Source organism: Arvicola amphibius, chromosome 4, assembly GCF_903992535.2.
Source record: "Arvicola amphibius chromosome 4, mArvAmp1.2, whole genome shotgun sequence".
Lineage (NCBI taxonomy): Eukaryota > Metazoa > Chordata > Mammalia > Rodentia > Cricetidae > Arvicola > Arvicola amphibius.
The window spans coordinates 53,831,662-53,856,038 of NC_052050.1; the positions used below are offsets into that span (position 1 = coordinate 53,831,662).

At 44.9% G+C, this 24,377-nt stretch overlaps 1 protein-coding gene across 4 annotated transcripts; it reads right to left on the reverse strand.

Moving 5' to 3' along the window:
• Nucleotides 1-248: 248 nt before the first annotated feature.
• On the reverse strand, nucleotides 249-22,971 carry Myh1 (myosin heavy chain 1). Of its 4 annotated transcripts, none has more exons than XM_038329055.1 (38): nucleotides 22,768-22,971; nucleotides 22,529-22,672; nucleotides 22,263-22,419; nucleotides 21,166-21,193; nucleotides 20,273-20,387; nucleotides 20,088-20,180; nucleotides 19,912-19,975; nucleotides 19,162-19,260; nucleotides 18,970-19,073; nucleotides 18,713-18,851; nucleotides 18,388-18,506; nucleotides 18,148-18,297; nucleotides 17,212-17,382; nucleotides 15,760-16,062; nucleotides 15,580-15,654; nucleotides 14,336-14,423; nucleotides 14,132-14,249; nucleotides 13,772-13,895; nucleotides 13,548-13,684; nucleotides 13,195-13,450; nucleotides 11,291-11,533; nucleotides 11,024-11,200; nucleotides 10,094-10,239; nucleotides 9,925-10,015; nucleotides 9,448-9,837; nucleotides 8,792-8,918; nucleotides 7,110-7,228; nucleotides 6,717-6,913; nucleotides 5,402-5,585; nucleotides 4,990-5,155; nucleotides 4,778-4,902; nucleotides 4,036-4,344; nucleotides 3,749-3,952; nucleotides 3,325-3,450; nucleotides 3,067-3,237; nucleotides 2,479-2,583; nucleotides 2,266-2,361; nucleotides 249-401 (listed from the first exon to the last, which is right to left on the reverse strand). In XM_038329055.1, exons 1-38 carry the CDS (start codon nucleotides 22,969-22,971, stop codon nucleotides 249-251), a joined length of 5,817 nt encoding a protein of 1,938 aa, XP_038184983.1. The 4 variants fall into 4 exon arrangements, with proteins under 4 accessions (XP_038184983.1, XP_038184982.1, XP_038184984.1 ...); XM_038329054.1 differs by having other exon boundaries at nucleotides 15,580-15,656; nucleotides 15,750-16,062; XM_038329056.1 differs by having other exon boundaries at nucleotides 15,580-15,629; nucleotides 15,747-16,062.
• Between the last annotated feature and the right edge of the window lie 1,406 nt (nucleotides 22,972-24,377).

Below are 24,377 nucleotides of genomic sequence, written 5' to 3' on the forward strand. Positions count from 1 at the left end.
GCTGCCCTCTGTCGTGTTTAACCTCAGTGTCTGTGCAGTTTCACTTAAATGTAAGCAAATGGTTTCTCTCTCTTTTTGTCTTCTTCATGTACAGAAAAGACCAACTGACATGCAGACAGAGAACAAAGAGACTCACGAGCTCTTGGCAGATAAATTTTTTATCTCCCAAAATCATCAGTACAAAATAGAGTGACAAAGATCTTCACATTTTGCTCATCTCTTTGGTCACTTTCCTGCATTTGGATGCATTACTCTTCACTTATGACTTTGGTGTGGACCTCTCGGCTCTTCACCCGCAGCTTGTTGACCTGGGACTCGGCAATGTCGGCCCGCTCCTCAGCCTCCTCCAGCTCATGCTGGAGCTTGCGGAACTTGGCCAGGTTGACGTTGGATTGTTCCTCCTGTGAATGGGAGCGCATTTATGAGGGAAGGAAGAGGTTTGCATTTCTAGTCTCTTGTGTCAGTGTGTCTTGGGTTTATTTTTGCTTAAAACCAATTTTCAAAGAAGGCTAAAGAAGTGTGTATTTTTTTTTTCTTCTGTCGACTCCCCTTGTGCTTCTTGAACTTACTGATAAACACAGGTAACGCTGTCTTTGAACTTCTGGAAAAGCTGAAGCTATCATAACTATGCCAGGCTCCCAGGCTTTGTTGTCATTGCTGTTAAGGCTTCTGAGGATGGACCAGAGCCAAACAAGCAATCTCTATGACACCAAACTGAATATAAATTACTGCCACTTGGGTTTTAAATTATCCCTCACTTAATAAAGTTCAGAAATTAAACATGTTTATTATTCTCTAAAATAGTCTGAGTGGTCTCTGATTATGCTTGTAGATACAGCAATGAATTTGGAAAGGCTAGTTTTAATTTAGTCTCCAGTACCCATTCTCTTTTTAAACATCTCATTAAGAACCCTCGCAAAATGTGACATTCAAATTTAGAACATTTATGGAGCTTAGAATCACTTTAAATAGGGAGCTTGGAAAAGCCCCCGCATCTCCCTCTCCCAAAAGAAGAAAGTAAGAGCTGGAGTGAGGGAGAAGCTAAATGGTTTGCTAAGGGGGGGGGGGGGAGTGCGTGTGTGCCAAGCGCACACGTGGGCATATCTGTTCCTTCTTCCTTTGCTGTTCCCCTCCCCCGCCTTTCTCTTCCTCTCAGAGCTAAGAGATCAAGGGGGTAAACAAAAGCCACCAGTGGACAGAGGGCCTCAGGCGCAATGTGTGGGTTCATAGAGCCACAGAGAAGCAAGGGACCCTTGACTCCTTCGGATGCGTCAGAGAAGGGTAAATGCCATGACCAGAGCTGCCATCACCTATTGGCTGAAACAACACTGAGACCCGTGGCCTCCGTTACTAGGAGACGTTTGCTGCCTACTGCATCTCTTCACTGCATGTACAGCAACATCTTGCATTTAATGTAACTGATGTAGAATTCCTGTTTTGTTCTCACCTGGATCATCTGGTCCCCTTAGGTTCCCATTTCAGTAATGCTCCCACCACCCACCTGGCCGCCCACATCACAACTTGATGGACCTCTTATTCCTGCTTTGCTCCCTTATATGTCCGGGAGAAGCCTGCTGGCAAATCCTGCTCTGTCTCCAGAACCAGCTCTGAATCTCATCGCTTCTCTTTGTTGCATTCTTGCCATAATGCAAGTCACTGACCCACCTGAAAACGTTCCCAATGTGTTCCTATACTGACTTGGGTTTCCCATCCATCTTTTCTCTACATTGTAGCAAGGGCAGTCTTTTAAAAAAAATAAAGCAGAGCACATTAAGTTGGATGGGAACACCCCACCCCCGCCTTGTTTCCATGGCCTGGTTGTATTTAAGATGCAGGATTCTTACTAAGGCCCGGAAGACCTTGTGACCTGCCTTCTACCTGGTTCTGTAGACCCAGGTGCCCCATTCTCTTCCTCAATCTTTCTGTTCCTTGGACCAGACTCTTTACATTGCTCCTCCTCGTCTCTAGTATACTACGGGGGACTGCACTTTGGTTGGTTGAGTTTGATGTTCGCAACTGGACTCAGGGCTTTGGAGGTGCCGAGTCCATAGTTTACCAAGGAGCCACACCCCCCTCCTCATTCTCCCTAGGACGTTTTTTCTTTGGCTTATAAAGTGGCATCACCTCCTTAGACCCTTGCTAGGTCATTTCCTTTGGATCCTTCCTTGTTTTTCTCATCTTTCCATTTCATTCATTTAACTGCTTTGGCCTCCTGGTGTCTGTGAGCGAGAGGCTACGCACTCGTGTCAGGGGTTCGGAACTCACCGCTTCCTCGGCTTGTCTCTTGTAGGCTTTCACCTTTGATTGCAGTTTGTCCACAAGGTCCTGGAGCCTGAGAACATTCTTGCGGTCTTCCTCAGTCTAAAAGATGTTAAAGTGTTAAGGTTCTTGAGAGCATCACCTTATTTTCCTGTACCTGCGGGTTTTAATGTTTTGAAGACAGGGGTAGGAACCCAGAGAGGCCCCTCCTTCCCTTACCTGGTAAGTGAGCTCCTTCACTCTTCTCTCGTGTTTGCGCAGACCCTTGATTGCTTCAACATTGCGCTTCTGTTCGTTTTCAACTTCTCCCTCAAGTTCACGGACCTGCACAGAAAAGTGGATTTAAATAACATTTTTTTTTAGATGTGTTGTCTTATTTTGTATGTGAGTGTTGTTTGCCTGTATGTGCAAGTACACCACAGAGGTCAGAAGTGGGCATCAGCAGCCCTGGAATTGGAGTTATAGACAGTTGTAGTCACTATGTGGGTGCTGGGAACTGATCCTGAGCCCTAGGCAGGAGCAGCAAGTGTTCTTGACCACTGAGCCATCTCTCCAGCCCCCAAAGGCAGATTTAAAAAAAAATGTTTCCTATTATCTAAGCAGTCAATGGGTGTCTATTTCTTCAAGTAGCCCAACTGTTTTATTTGCAGTTGTTGATGTCTTAGTCAAAGTGCCCCAACCTAAACTAAAGCAAGGGGATTGTCTGCCCTTCACCTCAGGATGTCCTGCAATGTCTAACAGTCTTAGGTATTGAAAGTCACATTTTGGAGTAGAAAGAGAAGAATACATGTTGACCAGGAAACTCACCCTGGCCTCCAGTTTCTGGATCTGCTTCTTGCCACCCTTCAGCGCCAGCTGCTCAGCCTCGTCTAGACGGTGCTGCAGGTCCTTCACCGTCTGCTCCATGTTCTTCTTCATCCGCTCCAGGTGGGCGCTGGTGTCCTGCTCCTTCTTCAGCTCCTCCGCCATCATGGCGGCCTGGTGAGTGATAAAACGGAGTTAGGTAAGGGCTGACAAGGCCCAGCGGGATTCGGGTTCATCACCTCCGTCTTGCCCTCTGCTCACATCAGTGATGGCTTTCTTGGCCTTCTCTTCTGCGTTGCGGGCTTCCTGGACGATGTCCTCCATCTCTCCCTGGATTTGGGAAATGTCTGTCTCCAGCTTCTTCTTGGTGTTGATGAGGCTGGTGTTCTGGTTAAAATACCAAATGCAGAAATGTTAAATATTGAAGGACAAAGTTAGACTACCTGATGTCCAAATGAACTTATAAACTAATTTTTCAATAGCATCCCTCAGAGGTTTTGTAAATTAACTGAGTTAATAACATATTTTTAAAAGACAGTCAAGGATATCAGATCAGATATATGAAAATGTTACTCCTTTCCAGTTAAACATGTTAAACCTAATTCTTCATAAAACATTTTTAAATAAATTCCTGAATAGTGCTAAGATATGAGCAAGAATTTCCCCTTCATACTAGTATACCCACCTGGGTGTGGAGGAGCTGCACGCGCTCACTGGCATCCAGCAGTTCCTGCTCTGCAATCTTCCTGCTCCTCTCTGTCTGCTCCAGCGTGGCCCGCAGCTCCTCGATCTCAGCCTGCAGCAGGTTGGCTCTGCGCTCAACCATGGCTAGCTGCTCCTTCAGGTCCTCCTGGCCCCGGAGAGCATCATCCAGGTGCAGCTGGGTGTCCTGTGCAATAAACAATCAATGAGACACCGCGTCCTCAGGTCAAGTCACCCCCTTGTCTGGCACCATCTCTCGGTGCCACCAACCTTGAGGATGCCTTGTGTGTTCCTGTAGTTTCTCAGGGCCTCGGCAGCCATGCGGTTGGAGTGGTTCAGCTGGATTTCCATCTCATTGAGGTCTCCCTCCATCTTCTTCTTGATCCTGATGGCATCATTCCTGCTCCTGATCTCCGCGTCCAGCGTGCTCTGCATGGACTCCACGACTCTAATGTGGTTTCTCTTCAGCTGGTCGATCTCCTCGTCCTTCTCGGCAATCTTCCTGTCGATCTCAGACTTGACTTGGTTCAGCTCCAGCTGGATGCGCAGGATCTTTCCCTCCTCATGCTCCAGAGATGCCTTAAGGACAGTGAGAGGCGACATCAGCAGGAGAATGGAAGTGTGCAGTGTCCCAGGAAAGTTAAACTAAGCTTCCTCACTAGTTCCTGTCTGTGTGCTACCATCATAATCCTTACATACATCTTACATAGCTTTGCTTTGTTGCTATGGAAACGTCTGATGTATGGAATTGTTGTTTTTATAGACTTCTATCTCCCTAGGCAGATGATTCCCTTTAAGGGAGGACCCATCACTTATTCATCTTTGTTTGTTGTCTGTTTCTACCACAGGTCTTAATGTGCACTCATGGTGCTTGTATTCATGTTCATTCTTTATCTTCATCCTCAGTGGAGAGAACAAAGAATAATCTTTCCTTTCTTGATTCACCAGTTCTTGCAACCATAGAGCCTAACCCCTCTTATAATTTTTGTAAAATGTACAATAGAATGTCTACCTCTGCTTCCTCTAAAGCGGCCTGAAGCTCAGATTTTTCCTGCTCAATTTGCTTCTTGATTTTTTCCAGTTCATGGATGCGTTTCCCCCCTTCTGCAATCTGTTCAGTGAGATCCGAAATCTCCTCTGTCAGGGAAAAAGCATATAGAAATATATAGAGACGGGAAGCATTCCTTCAAGCCTCTTGTTAAAGAAAACGAGAGATGCACTCACGCTGCAAATTCTTATTTTCCCGTTTCAAGGTTTCGAGATGGTCTAAAGATTCCTCATAAGCGTTCTTCACCTTGAACAGCTCTGTGCTGAGAGAGCGGGACTCCTTTTGGGAGGCTTCAAGCTCAGCGTGGGTTTCCTCGTACTTCTGTTTCCATTCTGCCAGAATCTGAAGAGCAAGGGATGAGAAAACACGCAGCAGATAAAGTTTGAAGGCATGCGTTCTAGAAACATAGTTTGATCCAAGTGATCCTAGATTGAAAAATAATTATGAAGGAGAAGAGCTAGCAAAGCTCACGGGTATTTTCTCACACAATCTCTGCCAATGGACAAGGACAAACCGAGCTGAAGACAGCGCTCAAGTGTCTTGGAAGGCTGATCACATTAAAGACTGTAGAAGGAACGGGAAGCAGACCTTGTCAAAATTTCGCTGCTTCTTGTCCAGGGCAGCGCAGGCCGCGTTGGTCCTCTCCACATCAATCATGAGGTCCTCCACCTCGTTCTGCAGCCTCTGCTTTGTCTTCTCCAGGGAAGCACACTTGGCGTTCACGGCTTCCACATGCTCCTCAGCATCCTGAAGACGCTGAGCCAGCTTCTTCCTGAGAAGTGAAGATGGATAATAGATGGGAATGGTTATCAGTAGAACGATTTCAAAACAGCAGCAAGTAAGTGTTTCCATGGCCAGACGTCCTCAGTCAGTGAAGCTTGCCCTGTCCAGCAGGGTCTATGGGAACTCACTGCTGCTCTCCTGCCACCAGCTGCTAAGGACAACCAAATTTCATCAGCGTTACACTTTGTGGAGCCTGAGCCAAGACTTCACACATCTTCCTTCCTTTGGAGAACTTAGAATCTACCTGGGATTGCTGTTGGCTATGTCTGTATCTCCATTCAGTTTTAATGCTCAGAGGGTAGAGCCTGCATCTTGCTAGTCTTTGTATTCTCCTAGGCAGGCATACATGTTAAGTACTCAACTGTTGGCTATGTTGAATTCAAATGAAACATCCTTGATTTTGGTCTGCATAATTGTATCTCTTCTTTTTTGTCAGCTTTTTGCTGATCCATCACTTAAAAATCTTTCCCCAAATCAATATCAATGTAGCTGTGAGAGTTTATTTCAAAGTCACCGTTAAGCATCCACCAAAACATTAATTTCATCAGTATATAGATTTATACTATTCAGAGAATGGACATCTGACAGCGTCTTAAACTGACTGTTGGGTAAGGTTCTTTCCTAACTAGGTTCTTTCTCATGGAAATTTAGCCTTGAATGTTTGAATTGCATTGACTGTTTATTCCTTTATAAAACAATGCACTTTTTCCCTTATTGCAGCATCTCTGTGCCCCACATTTGGTCTTAACAACAGATTTCTACTTCCTTCTACATCGTATTTTTGCATGTAGAGAGAAAGAGCTACTATCAATCTGGATTATTTTTCTCTTTGCACACATACCTCTAGGTGAATTATTCCATCAGTGGTTGAGAGAGAGAGGAGAAGCACACTGGGGTATATAATTACCTGAATATGTTATTATAATAATTCTATCTGCACCAGTGTAGACAGAATGAGGTCAAAAGTTCCCCCTTTGCAAAATTACTGTTCAGCTTCCTCTTGCCTTGCACCTTTTCTCCTTCTGCCATTCTTTCCATGGACTCCCTAAGCATTTGTATTTCTTGTTTGGATTGTTGTTCATAGGTAAATGCGGCCATGTTAGCCAAGTGAAGCACGTACTTGGCCTCTTCCAGCTCCTCCGTGCGCTGGATGGCGTCAGTCTCATATTTTGTCCTCCACTGGGCCACCTCGCTGTTGGCCTTAGACATGGCCCTCTGCAGCTCAGCCTTGGCCTCCTGTTCCTCCTCATACTGTTCCCGCAGCAGGTCACAGTCATGGCGGGAAGACTGAAGAGCGTGAGCCAGGGCACTCTTGGCCTGAAAAGTAAGAGGTCAGTGATTTCATTTTTTTGAGCTCAAACTAGTGTTTATTCTCTAAGCTCTTAAAGGCCTTCAGCAAGAAGGAAAACACGTGCACGCACACACAAACTGTAAAAGCACATATAAAAGCACAAACAACCAAAGAACTACAAGAACAATGATAGCCATGACAACGAGGATCCATCTGGCTCACCTTTATCTCCTCTTCCAGTTGCCTCTTCAGCTCCTCAATCTGTTGTGTGAACGCCTGTTTGCCCCTGGAGAGCTGGGACACTAGTGAGTCCTTTTCATCTAGCTGGCGTGAATATTCACCTGGAAAGACCAAGGTCCGGAAAACTCAGCCTGACTCTAGATATTAGACTCTTAAAAAAAAAAAAAAAAAACTGGAACAGAGAAAGGGCGTCGAGTCTCGAACAAGGTGAGAAGTGTAATTTTTCTGAAAGCCCGGACATCCACGTCACTACTGATGAGCGAGTCTATGTCAAATGAGAATATGGGAAATTTTGAGCCAAACTCTCAGTTTATGACAATCAACCAAGAAGGTTTTAGGAGATGTTTAAGATCTGATCACAGTTGAAAGAGGTGAAGGCGCATGTAGGAAAAAATGCACAGTGAATATTCACGGCCCCCAGATGGTTTCTGGCTAAGGAGACACAGTGTTTGAAAGTCACCTGAAACAATTGAGTGTGTGCTGGTGGGGAGGGGTGGGTCTGAGGAATGGGAATCTTCATATAGTTGACCCTGTAAGCAGAACGGATGTGTAGAAGAAACTCTGAGAAGTATGTTCAAGTTACAAAAAAGCAAGCGTCATTCTGTCTCCTGAACAAGTTGGTTCTGAACAATGAACAGCTTCCAAACTGAGCGGGGAGGGAAGCCTGTCAGTGCCCTCTGTGAAAATTAGTCATTTGCAAGTCTTTCCTCTTTTGAAATTTATTAAGTAGCATTCACTCTTGAATGTCATTCTGCTGGTAAGAATGAAAACGTGTGCTGAAGAGGGAAAATCCAGGGAGCATCCTAACCTGAGATTCGCTTTTGTTTTACACCGAACATCCTGCCCCACTTAATAACAATAATAACAATAATAGTCTTTGAGTCTCACAAGAGGTGCAGCGTTAGAATGATGTCACAAGAGTGGTTTCCTGACCCTGTCGGCTGCCTGTTACTTTGACAGCCCATGTGACCCATAAAACAAGTTCCATCCTGTTAGCCCTTATTGAGGGAGATAAAATTCCAGTAGGAAGTTGGTCAAATCTAAGCGGTATACATGCAGAGATTTCTTGATCTGGCTGTTTCTCTTTTGCTCCTGATTGGTTTCCCCAATGAACTATATTCATTCCCAGAAATTCATACTTGGACAAAGTACCCCATCATTTCCATGATGTGTCATCTTCAGATTGGGGATTACACTATGCAGGTGAATGAGAAAAATTAATAACAGTCGGCTTGTGACAGGACTTTTGAAAAGTGAAGTTACTGTGGGCATACACTTTGCATTTGATTAATTCTGTTCATTTTGTTTTGAGATCAGGTTTTGATATGTAGCCTTGTCTAGCCTGGAGCTCACAGTGTATGCCAGATTAGCCTTAAACTTAGTATCTTTCTACTTCAACTCCCTGGGGGCACAACTATGAGTACATGCCAAAATGCCCAACTCATATTTGATAACTTTTTGATTACCACCAGAAGCAAAAGCAACCGTACCAACCAGTCTACCTACCTGCCCACTTATCTACTGAACTACCTTTCTTCTGTAAAAGAGCAAGCTTATGCCACTAATCAATAATGAGACGTAATATATGATCTCAAGTAATTCAGTACAGTGTTCAGCAAATTGAAAATGCAAGGTAAGTTTCTGGTTCCAGGGAAACAGCCTACCTGACTCCGTCTGCAGACGCCCTCTCTGGGCCGTCAGCTCGTTGATCAGCCGCTGCTGTTCTTCCTCCTTGGTCTTCAGCTCACTGACTTGGTCTTCCAGGGTGCGGCACATCTTTTCAAGGTTGCCCTGCGTTCAGAGAGTTGGGGGAGGCACTCAGGCAAGTCCGCACACCAAAGGAAACTTGAGTCATTCAGGCATCGCTGCTGATTTGAGAATAAACTGGCATGCAGTGAAATAATAACGAGCCTCGGGTGCCATGGGAAGGATAACAAGACAATGGCCTGAGCACACGGCTGCTACATTGGTCTGTGAACCCAGTGCCTGCTCTACATTCTTAGCTGTGGTGTAAGATAATGATGCCTGATTGGGCTCATTGCATGATTGTGAGGAGCAAATTTTGTTTGAACCTGAAGTAAAAATGAAAAGCCCCACTACTGACATAAAGCATTTTAAAATCTCAGAATGTATAACTGGATAGGTTTTTTTTTTTTTCTGGAAGAGCTCAGATTTTGCTTTATTTTTTGGGTATGGCTATTTTCATTTAGGGTGAGCATACCAGGCTTACTTCCCAGTTTCCTAGTCCCAACTTGTGATTACCCTCCTTCTGTCAGGTCACACCTACCCTACAGAATGGACGTTTATAGCAGGTTCGTACCTTGGATTTGGAAATAACCTCCATGTTACTAGCGAGGTCGTCGATCTCCATCTTCATCTCGCTCTTCTCCTTCTCCAGCTTCTGCTTGACCCGCTGCAGGTTGTCAATCTGCTCCCCAAGCTCAGCCACGCTGTCTGCGTGCTTCTTCCTCAGGGTGGCTGCTGTGGCTTCATGCTGCAGGGTGGCCTCCTCCAGGTCCCTGCGCATCTTCTGGAACTCAGCCTCTCTCTTCTTGTTCATCTCGATCTGGGCAGAAGTGGCTCCGCCAGCTTCCTCCAGCCTCTCGCTGATCTCCTCCAGTTCCCGGGAGAGGTCAGAGCGCTGCTTCTCTGCTTTGGCCCTGGAGGCCCTCTCTGCCTCGATTTCCTCCTCCAGCTCCTCGATGCGGGCCTGGGGGTGGCAGGAAGTACAGACTCAGCTTCTTGGGTCGGTCATGTTTCTCCTGATGAATTAGACTGATGGAAGCCATTGGCTTACCTGCAGCTCCTTGATCTTCTTCTGCAGCTGCATGCCGAGGGCCTGCTCGTCTTCAATCTTGCTCTGCAGATTGCTCATCTCAAACTCTTTCCTACAGGGAAAGCCCTTGTGTCAGCCACAGAGCCATTAATAGTCATTTCCCCCTGGGACATCTATCTTTCCTGCTTACTTTTTAAGTTTTTCATCAAGCTGCTGCTTGTCGTTTTCTACATCCATTGTGGATTCTTGGGCCAATTTGAGGTCCCCCTCTAGCTTTCTCTTCGCCCTCTCTAGGTCCATCCGGATTTTCTTTTCTTGTTCCAGAGAGCCTTCAAGCTAAAGGTTAACAATTCGTGAACGTGGTTCCGAGAACAGCGCGATGTTTGCCCCCAGGTTAAACTTGGTGACATTAATTCCTAGCCTATCAGATGGTCTCTGGCAGTTTTGGGATTTCGGAAGATCTTCCTCATCAGTACTGGCGTTGTGCTGTGTGCTTAGACTTAAGAGTCGGCGTTTGAAAGGTGAGATGTGCTAGTATGTGCCGTGACTACAAGTGAGAAATCATGGTTCCTGTATCTCCCACCTAATCCACTGTGAGCAGAATTTCCCACACATGGCGGGCAGCCCAGGGATGTTTCCACACCATCACCTTGGCTACTGTGCCCTGCAGCCACACATTTCCAATAGGTTCCCTGTTAAATATCAGATCAACATGTACAATCAGCTTATCATCCATACCCATATGCAGTACTCCCTTGTCCCTCTGAGCATGAGGCCTGTGGACATTTTGCTGTGCTTTCTGTCTGCAATGGACCTTCTCCTTTGTGTTCGTGATGCCACAAGGATTACTAGCTCAGCTAAAGACTGTGGTGCTCATTCATGTCTTGATGAAAAAATCCTCAGTGCCTTTGGTTCTTCTCACTAATAGCATCTGCTATTCCCAGTCACTTGTCTTTATTGATTATCCTGTGTGTGCATCTTGGTCTCTATACCAACAATTATGTTCTGAAGTTCTTGTGTGGTGATGAGCTTTGTTAATGCTCACTACATCACGAGGAGACAAGCTCATGCTTGCTCAATTATAAAAACTCTTAAAATGTGTGTGTGGTATTAGACTCACATCATCCACTTGCTGTTCAAGCTTGATTTTGGCTTTGGTCAGAGTGTTGACTTTGTCCTCCTCTGCCTGCAGGTCATCCAGCGTCTGCTGGTGGGCCTCTTGGAGGGCCTTCTTCTCCTTGGTCAGCTTGGCGATGGTTTCGTCCAGGCCCGCCATCTCCTCTGTGAGGTTTTTCACCTTAGGGAGTTAGAAAGAGGTTGTCTCAACAAAAAGGCAGACCAATTGCTCGGTAGAACCTCCATGTGGTGCAGTCACTAGTGCTCATACCTTGTTCTCTGTGGCGTGCTTCTCCTTCTCCACCTTGGCCAGGGTCAGCTCAAGATCGTCGATGTCTTTCTTCAGCTCTGAGCACTCGTCCTCCAGCTTCCTCTTCTTGGCCGTCAGCTCGGCGTTGATCTCCTCCTCGTCCTCTGCTCTCTCGGTCACCTCTTTGATTTTGGCCTCCAGCTGGATTTTGGTTTTGATCAGCTGGTCGCATCGTTCCTCTGCATCAGCCAAGCTGTCTGCTTCCTAAGGGGAGATAATAGACAGTTTTAAGGCTTAAGTTCCCTGGACCTTTTAGATTTTATTAATGTTTTGAAAGCAAGCAAGAAAATTACGTTAGAAGGCATCAGATTTCTTTAATTAGCTTTCTGCCACTGAGCAAAAGTGACTGAGCACTGACTATGAACTTGAATATTAACAAAGAAGTGTAAATCAGGGCTCCTGGTCCTGGTGAAACTATGACGCCATTGTTTTGCTATAACATATGCTTAATGCGTAAGCACAAAATTTCAAATTGGCTTTCTTTGTTTAATCCACATTAAAAATAAGGAACTGAGTATCAAGATCGTTTTAGGAGGACAGTGGGCATCAAAAAAATGACTTAGAAGGAAAGAGTATCCTCCAATGACAATGGAACTTGTATTTTTTAAAAATGGATGGAAGACACGCCTTTAATTCCAGCACTCAGGAGATAGAGACAGGTGGATCTTTGTGAATTCGAGGCCAGCTTGGTCTACAAAAGCTAGTTCCAGGACAGCCAGGCTGTTACACAGAGAAACCCTGTCTCAAAAAACCAAAAATAAATAAAATAAAATATAAAATAAAATGGCTGGGGGAACCAAGGAGACTGGGTCATTGGGACAGGTGATACTTGGAGAAGTATTAACCCTGTTTTTCATAAGAAAAAATAGGATTTGGAATATAAACTCTGTAACTGAATGGATGTATCTCTAGGCTCTGAAATTCATGCAATGGTTACTAAGTGGCTAGTAGATAGAATACTGCTAACATAAATACATATATATATATATATATATATATATATATAAACATATATTTAGCATAGTACAGTGGGATGAAGCTTAGGCACCCTCTTCAATAATATCTATTCTTGATGGTGTGATGAACAACTCCCCATTTGTCTATACAAATTACAGGAGAGATACAAGCCAACCTTGATGCTTGTGATTCATTTCTGTTATGTATTCAGAATACATAGACCCAGTGGGACTAATTGTTTCCCTTCTGAATTTAGAAAACTAAAAAGTGACTTTTTCATGTTTCTGTGCTTGATTATAACAGTAGTTTGGAGGAAATAGGAATAGATTAGAAGGTAGCCCCTGGTCACATATTATTCTTCAAGTCTCTGGATATTTATTGGGTCATCAGGGGGAGACTATCAACCCAATATCTCATATTGTGCATAGAAATGGACGCTATCTATAGAAAGCCTTGCCAAGCTTCAATTCTTTCAGGTAGTCTAAATTTCTAAAAGAAAACTATATAGAAAGTATTTAGAAGACTGTAGGTTAAAAATTTGGACTATTAGTTTGGGGTTGATACATTACTATTGCAAGGTCTTCTCACTATTCACTAATAATATTGTTCTTTTCACATTTGTCAACAGGTAGAATTGTGGGAAAGCAAATATCCCCTTACTTCCCATCCTCTGCTAGGAAAATCAATTAAAAGAAAGGGAAAAATGTTCTGTTTCTACTTCTGGATAACTGAGAATCCTACTGTACTGATTTGCAGTAATGTTGTATGTGGAATGTTCTACAACACTTTAAGGAGTTGTCAATTTAAAAGACCAACAGCCAGTCACTTCATTATGTGTAATTCTGGGTGTTTTCTTGTTCATCACTGAGCAGAGACTTTAGCATCAGGGCGGGCTTTGGGAGACTCACAGCCTGAACTTGGAGCTGCAGGTCATTTTTCTCTTGCATCAGAGCTACCATCTTCTCTTCCAGTTCTTTCCTTTTGGCCTCTGCCTTGGCAAGGTTTTCCTTAGCTTTTTCAAATTCTTCCTTCATGTTGGCCATCTCCTTCTCGGTCTCTGCGCTCTTCAGGAGAGGTTTGATCTTGAAATACAGCTTCATCCAGGGCCAGTGCTTCACATTCATGAAGGCACGGACATTGTACTGGATGCAGAAGATGGACTCTCTATGATAGGAACAAAAACATTTGAAGTTGAATTCTAATGGGAATCAGAATGAAAAGGACTAGAACAATGAACTTTATATGTTTTCCTTTTCCATACCTCCTCTCCACCATCTTCTGGTACTCCACTCTTGCCAAGAACCCTCTGCACATGGCCTGGGTGCGGGTAATCAGCTGGGCCAACTTGTCATCTCTCATCTCCTCTAGGAGCCCCAGAAGACCAGCTTTGAAGAAGACCTGTGTGCAAGCAATGTTGCAGATCAGAAACTTTACACTGAGTTCAAAGGGACAGGAAGACATGAGGCTGGATTTTGAGAGGATTACCTTGGTGTGACCAAACTTATACTGAGTGTGGTCAATGTCGATGGAGCCAAGGAGCTTCTCAGAAGCCTTCTTGCTATCGATGAATTGTCCCTCGGGGATGGCGCTTGCGTTTAACACCTTGTATCTGTTTAAACCAACCAAATAAATGACATAGTTGTTGACACCAAACAAATCTCCCTACCTTAGAAACACCTAACAGAAAACTAAAGAAACCACATTGCCCTTAATCTATTCTTCGTATAGTCAAAGGACATCACAGTGTGTCCCTAAGTAACTTGAATGTGTTACTTTCCTATTTGTTAAAAGAAAAAAGCAATAGCAAAAACATTTAAAGAATTCACAGTGAAAAAAAAATCCAACCTCTGCTTGAAGTCTGCATAGAGGATCCTGCTGGGGAAGCCCTTCCTACAGATGCGGATGCCTTCCAGCACACCGTTACACCTCAGCTGGTGCAGGACCAGTTCGTGCTCCATGGCACCTGGAAAAAGCCACATGTATTTCATGGTCTAGTCTCTAAAGCAAACACGCTGGGACTTGTCTGGGTAGATACTGGAAGTGTCTTACCAGGAGTCTTAGTTTCATTAGGGATGATGCACCGCACAAAGTGGGGGTGGGTGCTCCTCAGGTTGGTCATCAACTTGTTCAGATTCTCCTGTGGAGTCATAGAATATCTTCTTTACTATGTGCTATTTCAGACCCTCATATTTACAGACATAATGACCATGGGCCACCACTTTGGTTCAAATCTACTGAATAGTATCCAGGTTTGAATTTTCCAGAGCCATGTCTTTGACATGCTCTCCTAGGTTACGTTTCGTACACCATGTTTGTACACCAGGATCCTGTTTCCCTATTAGCCGTTAGCTGGCTGTTCAGTGTTGGTGAATTTCCTGGCATATTGTATATTTTTATCACAGCACTGTGAACATACAAAGGTGCTAGATCCATACGTGGAGCGGTGTTACATCCATGCATGGAAGATGTACAGAGATTTTTGGTCTGGTTTGGCTCCTAATACAATTTGCCTCCAAATTTCTTACTTTACTTTCCTAAGCCACCACACAGCTGTGTCACCCTACCAGCTCCCTGGGAACTCAATGCCTCCTTTTTGGAATTGACAGAAACTGATGGTCATATTACTGAGTATCAAAAGTTCACCAACTTTCAGAGAGAGTCTTTCAGAATAACAAGAAAGTCCATTTTTAAGATGTAATTAAGAGTTGAGATTGCCAACTGAATTTTCCTTGATGACTTTTTTTTAAAGTTGTATCTGGTCTCTTATATTCCCTTATATTTTTATATTCCTTTATATTTCTTATATTCTTTTTTCTTATATTCTGACTTAGATTTCTTATAGTCTGTATTTCTTATATTCTGACTCACTCTCCAATTCCTGCCACTGTTCACCTGTCCCCCACTTCAAATCTACTCATTTGAGGCCTCAGTTAGCATATACTTAGGAACCTAAATCATTTGGAAGCTCCCAGAAGTTCAAGCAAAGCTCATGATATGTGCAGTCCTCATATCATTGACCTCATTGCTGACTTCCCAAATTGAGTTTTTCCATCTGATGTTTCTGTAATCCACTCCTGACCCTTACCTTATTTATGGAGGTATTTCTTCAAAGCTATTCTGATCCTTCCTCAAACTCAGGTATACCACTATCAGCTGAGCCACCCCACCCCACCTACATCAGCCACATCCGGTTCCAGAGCTTTTGAAACAGTATCTACTACCCCACCCCTTCATCTACAGCAGCATAAAATCTAACAGCCTAAACCCATTTAGAGAGAAAATGAAGTTTTTACCCTGAAGAGGGCTGACACAGTCTGGAAAGAAGAACCCTTCTTCTTGGCCCCTTTCTTTCCACCGCCACCACCAGACTCTGAGGGGGCAAGGAGCACAAGTGGTCACTCAGAAGCCAAACTTCTCTGCTTAGCATTTCCACATTAAATGAAGATAGTTGGTTGATGACTACCTGCTTCAGCTGCTGCTGCTGCCCCAGAGAAGAGGTAAGCCAGAGTTTTCATTGAAGACTTCTGGTAGAGCCCCACCACAGTCTCATTCAGGGGGTCCTTGTTCTTGTCCAGCCAGCCGGCAATGTTGTAGTCTACAGTGCCCGCATAGTGCACCAGAGAGAAGTGGGCTTCCACCTTGCCTTTGGCAGGCTTGGGCTTCTGGAAGTTGTTGGACTTTCCAAGATGCTGTTCATACAGCTTGTTCTTGAAGGAGGTGTCTGTTGCCTTGGGGAACATGCACTCCTCTTCCAGGATGGAGAAGATGCCCATCGGCTAGAAGAATAAATACAGAAAAAAATGCCACATGAAATCTGTTCACAAAAGTGACAGATGACTTGAATGGCTGAATTCAGTCTTTAGTTCCACAGAGCTAATGAAAACTCATTTGTTTGGTGGAGGTCACTGACTTAATGAAGCTCTTAGCTGTGACAAATAATGCCTATGCTTTTTTGGATTTTGTGTCTTTACCTCAAAAGTCTTGGAGCATAACTTCTCAAAGTGTGCCTTCCTAACTAGCTGCACAAGAGTTACTTGCTAACAGCGAAGACACCACGGCTCATTCAGCATTTGCTGTAAAGTTCTCATGGGGGTGGGAGCAGAGGACACTGTTTTAAGTGCTTGGGGTGAGTCTGGCATAGCTAGAGTTTGAAAGCCTCAGTCGACAGCATCAGAAATTTGTACTTCAGAGGCTAATAATAGTGAATCTAAGGATGCCAGAGAAGTAAATAAAAATACTTTAATAAGTGCTAAACTTTTATACTTAAGGATAGCTTTTGGTGTTAAGGCTTTGATTGTAAGCTCTGGGTAGACATAAAACCGTGGTCCCAGTAGAATATTCTGTCTCAAAAGATGGGACAGAAAGAATGGGGGAGCCTGAAGCTGGGGGATGGGTGTTGTGGAGCACTGTCTTCTGGAACGGACACAGCTGGCCACTGTCCTCATGAACTAAGCAGCTACCTGCCCAACACCTGCAGGAGGTGGGGACTGCTCATCTTTCACCTAGGAATGGGAGGTCTTCACAGGCCCTACCCTGCCCTAAGGAGCTGCAGTGAGTCAGTGGCAGCTGGAGAAGGAGGGGCTTTCTTCTACAGTGATGCCACTGGTAAGTTGCCCATGATGTGGTAAGCAATCTCCTCCCCCCACGATGCTCAGCAGATCTGGGGGTGGGGGGAAGTAGGAGATTGACTTGTTGAGGAGTCCAGAGTTGTGTGCGTGTTGGGGACGGGGAGCAATATGTATCTGTAAAGTTGTCAGAAAATGGACATTTTTTTAAAGGAAAACATTTTGTCTCATTTTTTTTTTTACCAGCATACGTCCCTCATTTCATTCATAGGTAGTAATCTCTGGCCACCACACATGCTAAGATTTTACTGTTTTTCGTTTCCGCACCACACAGCTGTGGTCTGGAAAGGGCGCACGTACCTTCTCGATGAGCTCGATGCAGGCGGCCAGGTCCATCCCGAAGTCGATGAACTCCCACTCGATGCCTTCCTTCTTGTACTCCTCCTGCTCCAGCACGAACATGTGGTGGTTGAAGAACTGCTGCAGCTTCTCGTTGGTGAAGTTGATGCACAGCTGCTCCAGGCTGTTGAACTAAGCAAGTGGAGAAGCAAATGAGCGGTTGATTTCTAATGAAAGCCTCTTCGGGCTCTCCTCAGCTGGGCAGGCTAACTGCTCTCTGGGAATGGTGGGATTTTTGTGCCACCTGTAGCAAACCCCCTTACTCAAATTTCATAAGCTTATCAATGCACTCATAGAAAAAAGTTCTCAAATACGATTTCAGAAGGAGACCAATTAGAAATACAACTGGTAAGTAGAGAGCCAGTCACTTTGACTGACCGGATTGCAGAGCGGTCTTTCTTAGGTAGAAATATTTGAGTTTATTCTGTTGCTTCCATCCACCCTATCTTGTCATTGCAGAAGTTACCTTAGTGTCAAGACATATTTTGTCTCCCTAATTAAGCGGACAGGAATCTCAAGGCCTGTGTTCATTTGCCATCACCTTTCCCAGTGCCAGTTTGATGCTATTGTTGATTAATCATCTTCTCTATCATTTATTGATTGCTGATTGTAAACTGGGGTTTATACTCAGGGCTTCTAACTGACAGAAAGCTCCGCAAAAGGGCGTTACACAGAGGTCCTCAATGAAACTGTGCAAGGACCAGGCTAGTCCCGCCACCACACAGTGAGGCAACGACTCAGCTGGAGTTTGACTCCAAAGTTCACACCCTTCCCCAGATTTCCAGTCCTCTTGCATAAATCAGTTTATACTGTGGTCCTTTACATAGGCATTCCTTAGGTGACCACAGGACAAGACGTGCAAACTTTTCTGCTGCTACAAGGTTTCTGCCAACTTACATCAAAGATCTCAAAGCCAGCAATGTCCAAGACCCCGATGAAGTACTGCCTGGGCTGCTTAGTGTCCAGCTGCTGGTTGATGCGGGTGACCATCCATAGGAACATCTTCTCGTAGACGGCTTTGGCCAGGGCGCCCACTGAGTTGTACACCTTTAGAGACAGAGTAGTTCTCATTGGCATCATTGATGATATCAAGGAGGTCTCGAAGGTGCATGTGTTTCACATAGGGCACGCATTTACCTGCTGCACCGTCTGGCCTTTGGTGACGTACTCATTGCCGACCTTGACCCTGGGGTAGCACAGGGCTTTGAGCAGGTCAGCAGAGTTCAGATTCTGGAGATAGGCAGCCTTGTCAGCAACTGCAGAAATATAATTCAGGGTCCCAACATTACCTTCTCTGGGCCCCCTAATACACAATGGCGGAGTGTTGAGTAGATTCCTTTGTACACTCTATTTGGGGATAAATTTTTGTGTGCCCACGAGAAGCTCAGTTACAAAGGAGACATGAGTTTGGACTATATTTCCTCTGTAAACCCATAGAGAGAGTTTAGTTTGGTTTTGGTACCTTCAGTGCCATCTGGCTCAGCTTGCTCCTCCCGTTGCTTCTGCTTGAACTTCATGTTCCCATAATGCATCACGGCTCCTGTGAGCTTATAGATGGAGACTCTTTCATCAGAAGTGAAGCCCAGAATATCAATGGCACTCTAAGAGGAGCCAAAAGAGGACAAATGTAAGGGCAGAAGGCACCACTTACTTGGCAGAATTTGTAGTTTACCCTAACTAGGCTATTGCTGCTCTGTTCATACATAATGTGTGACTTACATCTGTGGCCATCAGCTCTTCTTGGTCATCAATGCTGGGCACTGTGATCTCCCCCTGACTGACAAAGGCGTAGTCATATGGGTTGGTGGTGATCAGGAGCATTTCTGGGTACATAGGATTCGGGGTACATGTTTAGTATTAGAAAATCTTAATAAAAGCACTAACTTTCATTTATGAATTTAAGGTTCTTACCAATTAGATCTGGCTTCTTGTTAGACATGATCTGATAGAAGATGTGGTAGCTCCTTTCAGCTTTTAGCTGGAAAGTGACTCTAGACTTCTCCAGAAGATCTGTCATAAAGAATCAACACAGATAAGAAGGGGGTTATCAAGTGTCTTAGGGTGGTTGTAGAACTTGAGGCCATCAGCTAAGTCTTAGGACCCCTGGAGATCATAGCTCGGTGGTCATAAGGTCCCACATGTAACATCTCTACAAACACTGAGTTTTCTCTTAACCCCTCTAGAACGAAGGTAAAATGTACTTGCCGAAAGGAATGCTTACTTCTCATAGAGAAGAACCTTGACATTTGGAATATGGTTTAATACTGGAGCTGCTCCTTCCACAAGTCTCCTGGCATTCTACTATAGGAGCTACTAAGGGAAATAGTCAGTGAGGCTCAGGAATGGAAGAGTCACATACATTGAACCCATGGGCAACTCAGACACCCCCGGGTTACTTTGTTCTTTGAGTATTTTGAAAGTGTTCTGAGCCAGGGTATTTCAAATGAGTCCAAGAAGGCCTGGCCGTTCCTACAGACTTGCTAGCTCATGCCTGGGTGGATAAAAGCGCACTGTGGGCTTTGCCGAAGGCTGGCACTCGCTGCAAGCCTATTTGGCAGTAGAGGTGTTTTCTGGGCTCCTTGCTAAGCAGGAGCTGCAGAGTGTTCCTCCAAACCCTCATTTGTTATTCTTGGATTCTAGTTAGAAGGTCCAGTTACTCACATGTTTCAATATCAGCAGAAGCCAGTTTCCCTGTGGTGCCGAAGTGGATCCTGATGAATTTACCCTTGGAAGGGAAAAAGATGATGTTAGCGTCAAAGACTGATGCACTAGAGAGGACTAGATGCAGTGCTTTCGATACGGTTTCTTCTGAAGTCAGAGGAGACTAAGAGACTCACAAAGCGAGAGGAGTTGTCATTCCTCACGGTCTTGGCGTTGCCAAAAGCCTCTAGCAGGGGGTTGGCGCTGATGATTTGATCTTCCAGAGTCCCCTGCAAGGGAAAAATCAGTTCTCACATCTCAGGGCTTTCTTGCCTGAGATAGAAAACAGAGCCTGGACTCTGATGGTGACAATCAGACCCACCTGCATTTTGCCAGAAGTCGCCTCCTCCTTCTTCTTCTCCCCAGTGACTGCAATTGTTGCAAAGTACTGGATGACACGCTTGGTGTTCACAGTTTTTCCGGCCCCAGATTCTCCACTGTTCAATAAAGACCAAGATGTGGAAAATTAAGCTTTGTGGCCGATGAAACTATGTCTGTCGACAGCATTTGCTCGCTCGTGTGTCTGTCTTTTCATCTCTGTCACAGTCCTCCAGGTTAGGTCTTTTCGCCCTGCAAATAACTCATATTGCTTCCCTTAGTTTACACTGACAAAAAAGGGAAATTCATTTATTATTCACTTATTCGTTTATTCACGCGGCTTGGGCACTTAAAATGTTCCAGGTTCTTTGCGAGGTGCTGAGACCCTGTTCTTGAAGAGTCCACCCAGCAGCCCCTCAACAGCCATGCAGCAAACGGAGGGATGAGTAAGAAGCCCCCAGTGATGTGTGTTTTCCTTGGCTGCCTGAGACTGGAGATTGGGCTCCAGTTAGATCTCACAGGTGTTAGAAGTTCCCTAGGGGGGGCCTCAAATAACATGGCTGGGGCTCACCCCCCTCCCCAAAGCTGTACCTTCTTTAGGCTGTATGCTGCTTGCTCTCTGCACTGGGCTGAGCTCTGGCCAAGCTCCAAGAGGGAATCTGACATTCCCTACTTCTGGGATTGCCGCATGACACAAGGCTACACCGGCCAGCAAGATAAATCACAGCGCTACTGTTTTGCGTCTGGACTCAATCTGCTTTCTAGGGCGACTCTGAAACTTATTGTGTCGGTCTCTGTTAGCATTCACTAATCTTCTCTTTGGGTTTCTCATTTTCCCAGTGAGGACAAAAAAAAAAAAAAAAAAAAACCAGAAAGTTTCAGGATAGAAATACATACGTGATCAAAATAGACTGATTCTCCCGATCTAGAAGAAAAACAGTGTGTAGTCAGCACGTACATTAGTCACATAAATTTTTCGTGAGTCTCAAAGTGTCACATTTTTCGTGGAAGCTTTTTTTTTTTTTTTTTTTTTTTTTTTTTTTTTTTTTTACTGTATTATTGGGATTGACTCTCTGGTCTTTCAAGTCATGAAAGAAACCCATAAGATGCTGTCATAGCTACATCGCGGCAGGAAGAGCTCCCTCTTGGCTTCATATGAAGGATAACATGCTCCAAAGTCAGACACACGCCACCACCACCACCACCACCCCCGTCTGTAGATTTCAGCGGCACAATTCCCACGGATAAACAGCCACTGCCAGAAATGTATAATGTGCCCTGGTTTTACAAGTTAGAAAGGTGCTGATCAGCCAAGGTTAAGATTTCGTTTCTAAATGGGTGAATTAATCTCACAAAGAAAAAATTTCTTGTCCCGTGGGCTCAGACTGCAACCCTCTGATTGGCCTTCCTCAAATTGTTAAGGAACGATCATGTAGACATCTCAAAGTGATTCTCAAAGGGAAATCCTTTGTGGGGTGAAACCCTCTAGTTGTAAAACTTCTAGGTACTCCAAACACCATCTTTACTAAGAAGAAGCCACCAACAAGAACGCACTCAGATGACTTTAAAAATGACAGTTCTTTCGAATGTGTCCAGTACAAGCAGCAAGAAACTGAGGCAGTGAGGGAGTAGGTGACGTGGTTTGCACTTCCCTTCAAGCAACGCTTTCCTTGGGTATCTTTTTCTCATTAGTTGAACACTTAAAGTAGAGCAGACTTTCCCAAGTAAGGAGACTGTAAGACCCTGAGTGGCCTGAGGAAGATGCAAGCTCTGTTGAGGTCGTGGAGAGAAAGGGAGAAGCAACTGACTGAGTTTAGCTCCTGGCTGACAGTGTCTACCCTTCTCTGCTTTCGAGAACCCCTTCCGTGAGCAATGAGAACATCATGAACAGTCACGAACAACTGATTCTTTCCAAAGGTCTTTCGGGCTCTAACATCGTTGGACTATAGGATTTCATATCACAATTGGATATGAAAGCCATGTGAGCCACTCACCCGTCAGCATGAACTGGTAGGCGTTGTCAGAGATGGAGAAGATGTGGGGCGGGGCCTCCTGGCGCTTTTTGCCTCGGTAGGCCGCCACCACCTCTGCGTTGTACACCGGCAGCCACTTGTAGGGGTTGACGGTGACGCAGAACAGGCCCGAGTAGGTCTGCATCAAAAAGAGGGACATATTATTGGATGGAACATTCATTGACTACTATTTTTCTTGAAAACCATACTAATCACTCTCTGGAGCGAAAGGCCATGAGAGAACTCACATAGATCATCCAGGCTGCATAGCGCTCTTTGAGGTTGTACAGCACGGCGGGCTCATGCAGGTGGGTCATCATGGCCATGTCCTCGATCTTGTCGTACTTGGGAGGGTTCATGGGGAAGACTTGATCATCCTTTACTGTTACAGTCTGTCCATAAATAAGAGATTTTAGGTTAGGAACTAAGTGTCAATCAAACTAGCCCAGCGGGGTAGTATATCCCCAGTTCCAGAGGTTTTACTCACAGCTCCTCCTTCGGTCTTGGCTGTCACCTTGCCCCCTTCCCTGCTCTGCACTGTTGCCTTCACAAAAGACTCCTTAGGGTCCACCACGAACACGGATGACTTGGCATCGAAAGGCTTGTTCTGAGCCTCGATTCGCTCCTTTTCAGACTTTCGGAGGTAAGGAGCAGCCTCCCCGAAAACGGCCATCTCGGCGTCGGAACTCATAGCTGCGGGCTATTGGTGGGCAGCCCAGTGAGAGAACCTGCCTGGCAGAGGGACAAATGGTAGAAATTTAAAAACTGGGCTATTAGAATCACATGCAATTTTTTTTTTTTTATTCCCTGACAGTTGGGCGAATGCATTGCCCCAGATCTAACCACCTCTCTGGCTGCCACGTGGTTGAAATGTCAGGCTCCCTGGTCCTTGCCAGTGCTGACAGGTACTTAATCACGCAGTTAGAGATGGTTGTTTGCTGCTCGCCTACTGTGAGAGATGGCAGGTCTGTTTCCTGTGCCTCCTTTGTTATGTATATTAACCTTTAGAAGCTGCCTACCATTGGCTCCTACAAAACACCAAGTAAAGAAGATGCTAAAATGTTCTCTGGAGTCTCAGCACCTGGCAGCAGGGAGTCCTCCTCTTTCTGGCACCCTTCACACCTCTGAGAACACATTCTGGATGCTGAGAAGGGCTCCAAGCTGGCTGCCTTGGCAAAATCAGGATCTGTGGCTAAAGTTTTAGGAACTCCCTTGTATGTGGAGAGCCTTGGTTTTTATTTCCCTTACAGACTCAGCCATGACAAAGATTACACACTAGAAGAGAAAGCAGAAATGTGAAGAGCTTGGTTTGGCATCATTTATGTCAAAAACGACATTTTCTTGCAGGCCTTTAATCCTATCCCTGCATCAGAATTTTGACACACTTCACTAGGTTTTCTTGCTCTTTTATTCATATTCCTTTAGATTTTTTTTTTTATTTTCGAGACAGGGTTTCTTTGTAGTTTTTTTGGTGCCTGTCCTGGAACTAGCTCTTGTAGATCAGGTTGGCCTCGAACTCACAGAGATCTGCCTGCCTCTGCCTCCCCAGTGCTGGGATTAAAGGCGTGCACCACCACCGCCCGGCTAGATGTTTCCCCCAACTTTTTCCTTTCAAACCTCCTTCTTGCCATTCATGGACCCTGCCAATAGTCTTCATATAGAATCTGTATTCTAATTTCAAAAGATACCTTTCCTGGGAAAGCGCCTTTGGGTAAACTTTTCCCCATTTCTCCATTCAAACCACAATAACTGGTATATCAAAATTAAAGTGCTTTGTCTCGCTGAAGCCTTTTCCTCACCACTTGAATTTTACTTGACAGGTCACGAGGCATTACGCAGGCTTATGCTTTGGTAAGGCAAGGGTTGAGATGTTCTACCTACCCATGTAGACACCAGCTCACCGTTCTTATTAATTAGTGCTAAAAGCTGGAACGTAGGATGCTTACGCTTCTCCTCTGAAATGAGTAGACTGTGTGGCACTGCATGCTGTCATCACTTACAAGACAAACTACAGAACTGGACAGAGAAAAACCTCACGCACGAACCCCCAAGACTCTGAGGAAGCCACGCAGACACTGCAAAGGGTCTGGATTAATG

Coding starts and splice junctions, on each gene's coding strand:
- Myh1 (XM_038329053.1), bottom strand. CDS start 22,971: ATGAGTTCCGACGCCGAGATGGCCGTTTTCGGGGAGGCTGCTCCTTAC. Junction 19,976..20,087: donor ATGACAACTCCTCTCGCTTT/GTGAGTCTCTTA, acceptor TTCCCTTCCAAG/GGTAAATTCATCAGGATCCA. Junction 13,896..14,131: donor TATGCAGACTTCAAGCAGAG/GTTGGATTTTTT, acceptor TGGTTTAAACAG/ATACAAGGTGTTAAACGCAA.